The following is a 7,509-nucleotide window of genomic DNA, read 5'->3' on the forward strand; positions in this document are numbered from 1 at the left end:
TACATGTACATTTTTTGCTTTTGTATTTTTTTTTTTACTGTTACTTTGTACTGAAATATTTCAAAGACCATTTTTTTCGGTGGCCGTTACTTAGAACGCAGTTCTGCTGCAGTTTTCCCAACTATCGAAGCCAACCGGACTGAGCGTCTACAGGCCAGTGATAAGAAGCTGTCCACCATGTCTGAAGAGAGAGAATGGCTTATAAAGTATTACTTAAAATTTAATTTTACATCATTTTTGGTTATCTACTTTATAGATTACCTAAATAATGTTAGCCATGTTTAGCCTATAACAAGCTATTATTATCATCAGTTATCCAAATAATGTTTATTAGCAGTTTACAAAAGTTAACATTAAAGTTTAAATTTATCTGTTACTTTCTTTTCACTTTTTATTAAGATGGGTTGATGTTACAGTGTAAGCTACATTCTTTGTGTTGTCCTTTCACGCCCCCCTAGGTTACAATAGCGATGATTTGAGGAGTTAGGTAACACTTTATGATAGAGCCTGCATTTTACTGTCTAGTTATTTGTGACATATATCAGACCTAGGGGTATGAGGGAAACACCTACTGGGCAGTGATGGCAGTCTGAGACTGAAGCTTCGATACGTGCTTCAAACCATTAACTACAATTACATTTGAACAACTGCTCTGAAGGTTGCTTTGGTACATGAAGATCATGTGACATACTACGTCTGAAGAAGCAACTGCTTTATTCTCTGAATGAATCAGCTGAGTGGTTTGCAGCGCCACCGCCACACAGAGACTAGTCAGGTGCTGCCACTGCAACTGGCACCGCCTCGTTTCAATTTGAATTGTAGCTCAAAGCATAAAACAAGTTGCGTTTGGTTTGTAGCAGCATCTACAGTGACAATCATTAGTTTGTTCGTATCGATTTATTTTCATTGATATGGAAGCTACAGTGGAGGTACAGAAGTACATGACGGCTCCACTGCAAAAAAAAATGTGTACCCTCTACTTTTATACTGGCTAAACATAAACTTCTCTAAATGTGGAGAGGTTGTGTTAAAAAAAAAAACAGGCTCAGTGGAAAAAATAATGTTCATTAATAAATATCGTTGGGTGTTGCCTATCCCACATACCCCCTGGCCATAGTTACACAAGCACATCCTCAGTTTCCCCAGTACCAATACACAAATTCTGCAATAGATCCCTATGTTAAAATGCCCAACTTTACAGCAGAATGAAACACGTTTACAGCCTAATACAGCCTAGTGGACGCCATCACGTGAGCTTCATTTGGGGGCTATATAGTAAGAGTGATATTCAGCAATGAGTTTGCATTGTGTTTCTTACCTTTTAGAAATGTAGCACAGTAATGTTTACTCAGACAGTGTTTTAACTGGACCACTTACTTTTACTTAAATACAATATTCTTGTATTGTTTCTACCTGTAAAAATACTAATCTCATATCTGTCATCGGTAGGTAGATAGATAGATAGATAGATAGATAGATAGATAGATAGATAGATTGATGTCTCATAATGAGAGGAGGGGACTGTCATAGAAACTTCTTTTACCAGCTCCGGAAATTGTGACTTCCTCAGAGGGTGAGACACTGGCAAATCGAAACCAACAAAAATACATAAATACTGTACTTAGATCCCTTATATGGGATGCAGTCTGTGCTGCTGCGCTGACCTTTCACGAAATATTTTGACACTTTATGAGTGATGGATGACATCTATGCCAATGTTGAATATGACAAGCCTGTTAACCCAAGACTTTCGACAAATCAGACAGGTAAGAATGATCAGTCAGACAGAGAGGCTGACACACTGATCTGTATGTTAGCATCTGATTAAATGGTCTTCTCTGTGTTTAGGTCCCAGGAGCTCCGGGAGGAGATTTCATGGAGCTGTTCTGTGTCTGGGGCTGCTGAGTGTTTTCCTGCTGGCTGGGATCATCGGCCTCAGTGTCCACTGTAAGTCTAAATCACATTCAGAAGTTAAAGTAACAACAAAACGACAGAGTTCATTAACCTGATGTATAGTACTGGTTTGTATCCCTCAGTCACTTGACCTACCAGAATTACAAACAGTAGTGCTACACTAATTGATAATATATTTACCAACGTGATTGACTATAAAGTTGAAAGTGGACTAATTGTCAGTGATCATCTGCCCGTTTTTGCAAACACACATAGCTACACAAAGACCAGGAAGGACAACAACATTTACACAATGACCAGACACAGACACAGATAAACCGTGGCTAACTAACGGAATATTAAATGCATGTAAGAAGAAAAATGTATTACATAAAGAGTTTTTAAAGAAGAGAACAAAAGAAGCAGAACATAAATATAAGATATACAAAAAACAAACTGACCAGAATCATGAGAAGCAATAAAAAGAAATGTTATAGTTAATTATTAGAGGACAAACAGAAGTAATATAAAAACACCTGGAAGGTACTGAATGAAATTATCAAGAAAAATAAAGGCACAACAGTAGACACTAACTATTTCCTGACAAAAAACAATATAGAGGTTAAGGATATGAATTTAGCTGCAAATTAATTTAATGATTATATTATTGGAGTTTGTCCAGGTTTAGCTGGGGACTTTACAAAGGTTGGCAGTATGAATGATGTGTTAAGAAAAATTGTAAATATTAATGACTCTATGTTTGTTAAGGGAATGGATGAAAAATAAATTATTGAGATTGTTAACAAATTTAAGAAAAAAAAAAAGTCCACTGACTGGAATGGTATTGACATGTTTATGGTCCAAAGTATTATTGGCTGTGTTGTCAAACCTCTAACGCATGTATGTAATCAATCTCTGAAAACTTATACCAATATATAAGGCTGGTGAAAAGCATACACTTTCAAACTTCAGACCTGTTTCATTGCTCTCCAAATTCCCAAAAATATATTAAATAAAGCATGTATTAAAGTATACAAATATATGCTATATATAATATAGCATATATTATATAAATGTAATAAAGAATATAAAAAGAATTTAAAGTGATAGAATTATAGAAAGACTGTATGGTTTCTTGGCATTTATATACTAGTATATCTATATACTAATATATTTATATACCGATATATCTATATACTGGTATATCTATATACTAATATATCTATATACTAAGTCTACTATGTATGTGTTATTTAATCTGCTATAGATAGATGGTATAGAAAGAAGAAGAGAAAAGGGAAGAAAAGCAACAAAAACTAAAAAAGTGTAAATGTGTTTGTGTATGTATGCATCTGCCACACAGCCAATACTAAAAACGCAGCAAATACAAATACAAAAACTTGCAGTAAAATAAGATAAAAACACAGCAAATCCAAATATAAAAGCTTGCTCAATAAAATCAACCTCCGCCCCGTGACATTTAGCTCCGTTGACTGTTGGCAATGCAGACTGTGGTAAGACTTTTGTACGTGGCTTCAGTTGTGACCACTGTCAGCAATTGAAAAAAAACTGTAACAGCCGCAGTGATATTTAGTAGTGATAAAACTGCAGTGGAAAAAAAGACTTACTAAAGTCTACTGCAGAGTTCACTACAAACGTTGCTATGTCACAGGAATAGCAAATTAAGAGAAATGCAGTCTCATGAAATACATAAGACATGACATGAATGCAGAAGGTGGCTTGTGTCTTGGGGATTTCAGACCATGGGACATTACGTGGATCAGCTGCAGAGCTCTCCACTATCAAGACCAACCTGACTGAGCGTCTCCAGGCCAGTGAGAACAAGTCTTCTTCCCTCACTGAAGAGAGAGACCGGCTGAACTCCAGGCTCACTGAAATGGCTGAAGAGTTGGACAGGCTTCAACAGAGTGAGTTCTTGCATCTGGTATTTAGATTTACTTGCTGTAACATTTTTACTCAGTCACCTTGCATTGTGATGAGATCTGAGATTTTGGTTATCTTTCACTATCATGGGAAAAAAATGCATATCAAGTTTTGTGAAAATATTATACATGACATGAAGACAGAAGTTGTTTTGTTTTTGTGAGAAATGTCTCCTGATTATTTCCGACCACGCCTCATTATGTTGATCAGCTCCCAACCTGACTGAGTGTCTCCAAGCCAGTGAATAAGCTGTCCTCCATGTCTCAGTGCCTATGATGTGTAAATAACTGAAGCATAAGATTTACTAAATGATAAAAGTAGAGAAAGGGGCTTGAGACCTGATAAGTTGTATATCAACTTCTTCCTACTCTGTTTGAACATGGGACATTTTTTTTGTTTGTTTGAATGACTTTCAATTTTGGAAGACTGTGCTGAGAAGAACATGGCCTTATTTATCTGTCATTTTAATTATATATGTATGCATGAATACAGCAGCTCTCTTCTCTCATAGCTAGCAGTTGCCATTAACCTAGAGTGTTATTTAATACTATTAACTATTATAAATCTATGCACCTCTGCTCCGACAGATGTGTCAATAAGTATATTTCTCGACTATTTAATTGACAAAGTAGCATCTAAAATCACCAGTGCTAATTTTAGGGTGTTTTTGTCTACTTCTCCTACACACTCAGCTGTGTTTGAGGAATTTAAGGCAGTTTCTCTGATGTTCCTTAGTGTGGTTGTACAACACATGAAAGCCACCAACTGTCCCCTAGACATCATACCCGCCAAAATGGTGAAGGAGGTTTTTTGTAGCACCATTGGGGCGAGTCTTCTTACTTTTTTAATTCCTATCATACTTTAGGTTCTGTCCTAGCTGCCTTTAAAACATGCTGTGGTCAGGACCCTACTTAAGAAGCCTAATCCTGACCTCACAGTGTTGTCCAATTTTAGACCAGTCTCTCATTTGCTTTTTCTTTCAACGGTTTTAGAAAAAAAAAAGTACATAGTTACAAGTCTTTTTACAACTGATCTGTGTTTGAAAATTTTCAATCTGGTTATAGATCACGTCACAGCAATGAATCTACACTGTTGAGTACATAATGATGATATTTCCTTGTCTGTAGATGCCGGGAATCCTACTATTTTAGTCCTGCAGTCTGCCTCCCTTGCCTTGAGAATTGTGTAGGCATCAGAGGGTCGGCACTCAAATGATTTAGCGCCTATCTGTTAAATAGGAACTTTTCTGTTGTGATTAGTGACCTCTCCTTGTCAGTTGCTCCTCTCTCTTGTGGGGTACCCCAGGGATCCATTCTTGGGCCCATTCTGTTTTCTTTATACAGTATATGCTGCTTTTAGGAGCTATTATAGGAAAGCACAACCTCTCTTTTCATTGCTATGCAGATGATTTGCAAATCTATTTCTCTATGAAAGCAAATTACAGTATTACACTAAACTCCTTGCTTGGTTGTATCACTGATATTAACTTGTGGCTTTCTGACAACTTTCTTAACTTGAATGTAGGTAAAACGGAGTGTATTATTTTTTAGTACTCCAGGCATGCAAAATGGTCCAGCTTTGAGTTTGGGAGCTTTAGCAACATACACTAGATCATCTATCCAAAACTTGGGGGTTACTTTTGATTGCAGCATGAAATTTGATAAGCAGATCAGTAATGTTAAAATTTGCTTTTTCCAGCTTAGCCTGCTGGCTAAAGTTAAGCCCTTTCTGAGCAGGCATGACTTAGAAAAGGCCATTCATGCTTTTATTAGTTCAAGCTTGTACTACATTAATGATCTCTATGTTGGTTGAAATCAGACGTCCATCTCACGCCTTCAACTTGTGCAAAACGCTGCTGCACGCTTTTTAACAAATACATCTTGACGTGCACACATCACTCCTGTTCTCCACACCCTGCATTGGCTCCTGGTGCGTGTTAGAATTGATTTTATATTTTATTAAAGCTGGCCTCAGAGTATTTGTCTGAAATTTTAACTTTGAGGGAGCACAACCGGTCGTTGCGTTCTTCTAATCAGCGAGTTTTAGAAGTCCCAAGGGTCCAGGTATGAACGGTGGGGGTGATCAGGCTCTGGAACTTTGTAACCTTTTTCTGACTTTACTGTTTTCTTTGTTCACTCTTTCTATTGTATGACATGTGTTTTTTTCATTCGGATGTTAAGCACTTTGGATACCTTCTGGTTGCTGTAAAGTGCTATATAAATACATTTTGGTTGATTGCCAAACACTGGTCTGAAAAGAGACTTACGTGTTAGGGCAAAGAAGTTTAACCTTCTCCCAAATCGCTGGTGATTGGTGTTTGCATTTACAATATCTCAATGCGTCCTCCAGGTCTCGTCCTCCAGACCCGCTGCCTGTCTGCTCCATCCTGTTTTTGCGCCAACTAGGTTCTGGATGTTCCGTGGTGCTCCCTTAATCTTAAAAAAGGAAGTAAATTTTCTCCTTTTTTCCCTAGGTGCAAACTCTTAAACTAAATAGTCCACGTGTCAAGGCGAAAGTAAAAACCTTTTAAAAACACACAACATTTTACAATAAAAGCATGCAATATAAGATAAAAACACAGCCAATACTAAAAACGCAGCAAATACAAATACAAAAACTTGCAGTAAAAAAGGGTAAAAACACAGCAAATCCAAATATAAAAGCTTGCTCAATAAAATCAACCTCCGCCCCGTGACATTTAGCTCCGTTGACTGTTGGCAATGCAGACTGTGGTAAGACTTTTGTACGTGGCTTCAGTTGTGACCACTGTCAGCAATTGAAAAAAAACTGTAACAGCCGCAGTGATATTTAGTAGTGATAAAACTGCAGTGGAAAAAAAGACTTACTAAAGTCTACTGCAGAGTTCACTACAAACGTTGCTATGTCACAGGAATAGCAAATTAAGAGAAATGCAGTCTCATGAAATACATAAGACATGACATGAATGCAGAAGGTGGCTTGTGTCTTGGTGATTTCAGACCATGGGACATTACGTGGATCAGCTGCAGAGCTCTCCACTATCAAGACCAACCTGACTGAGCGTCTCCAGGCCAGTGAGAACAAGTCTTCTTCCCTCACTGAAGAGAGAGACCGGCTGAACTCCAGGCTCACTGTAATGGCTGAAGAGTTGGACAGGCTTCAACAGAGTGAGTTCTTGCATCTGGTATTTAGATTAACTTGCTGTAACATTTTTACTCAGTCACCTTGCATTGTGATGAGATCTGAGATTTTGGTTATCTTTCACTATCATGGGTAAAAAATGCATATCAAGTTTTTTGAAAATATTATACATGACATGAAGACAGAAGTTGGTTTGTTTTTCTGAGAAATGTCTCCTGATTATTTCCGACCACGCCTCATTATGTTGATCAGCTCCCAACCTGACTGAGTGTCTCCAGGCCAGTGAATAAGCTGTCCTCCATGTCTCATTACAATACAGTCACCCTGTATTGTAATGAGATTTTCTTAGTATCTTCTTTATGATTTAGTCTGGCCAATGTCAGTCCAAAACCCTGGCAAAACTGTGTCCTCTTTCCCTGCATGTTGCTACATTGCTACAATATATTCAAGTAAGTGACAATTCTATTCTATACTTATTCTACACTCACCGGCCACTTTATTAGGTACCCCATGCTAGTAACGGGTTGGACCCCCTTTTGCCTTCAGAACTGC

General features: G+C 37.6%; 1 protein-coding gene across 3 annotated transcripts in view; it reads left to right on the top strand.

Annotated features, from left to right (window-relative positions):
- The first annotated feature begins 1,610 nt into the window (after positions 1-1,610).
- LOC117953190 (CD209 antigen-like protein C) overlaps positions 1,611-7,509 on the top strand; it is an 8,588-nt gene continuing 2,689 nt past the window's right edge. Inside the window, exons 1-4 of one of the 3 annotated variants that reach the window (XM_034886009.1) lie at positions 1,611-1,766; positions 1,849-1,947; positions 3,678-3,821; positions 6,846-6,983. In XM_034886009.1, coding sequence (XP_034741900.1) covers positions 1,697-1,766; positions 1,849-1,947; positions 3,678-3,821; positions 6,846-6,983 — 451 coding nt within the window. In that variant the 5' untranslated portion in view covers positions 1,611-1,696. Of the gene's footprint in view, positions 1,767-1,848; positions 1,948-3,653; positions 3,822-6,845; positions 6,984-7,509 lie in introns of all 3 variants that reach the window. The other 2 variants (XM_034886008.1, XM_034886010.1) reach the window with 2 other exon arrangements.

Source organism: Etheostoma cragini, chromosome 11 (assembly GCF_013103735.1).
Source record: "Etheostoma cragini isolate CJK2018 chromosome 11, CSU_Ecrag_1.0, whole genome shotgun sequence".
Lineage (NCBI taxonomy): Eukaryota > Metazoa > Chordata > Actinopteri > Perciformes > Percidae > Etheostoma > Etheostoma cragini.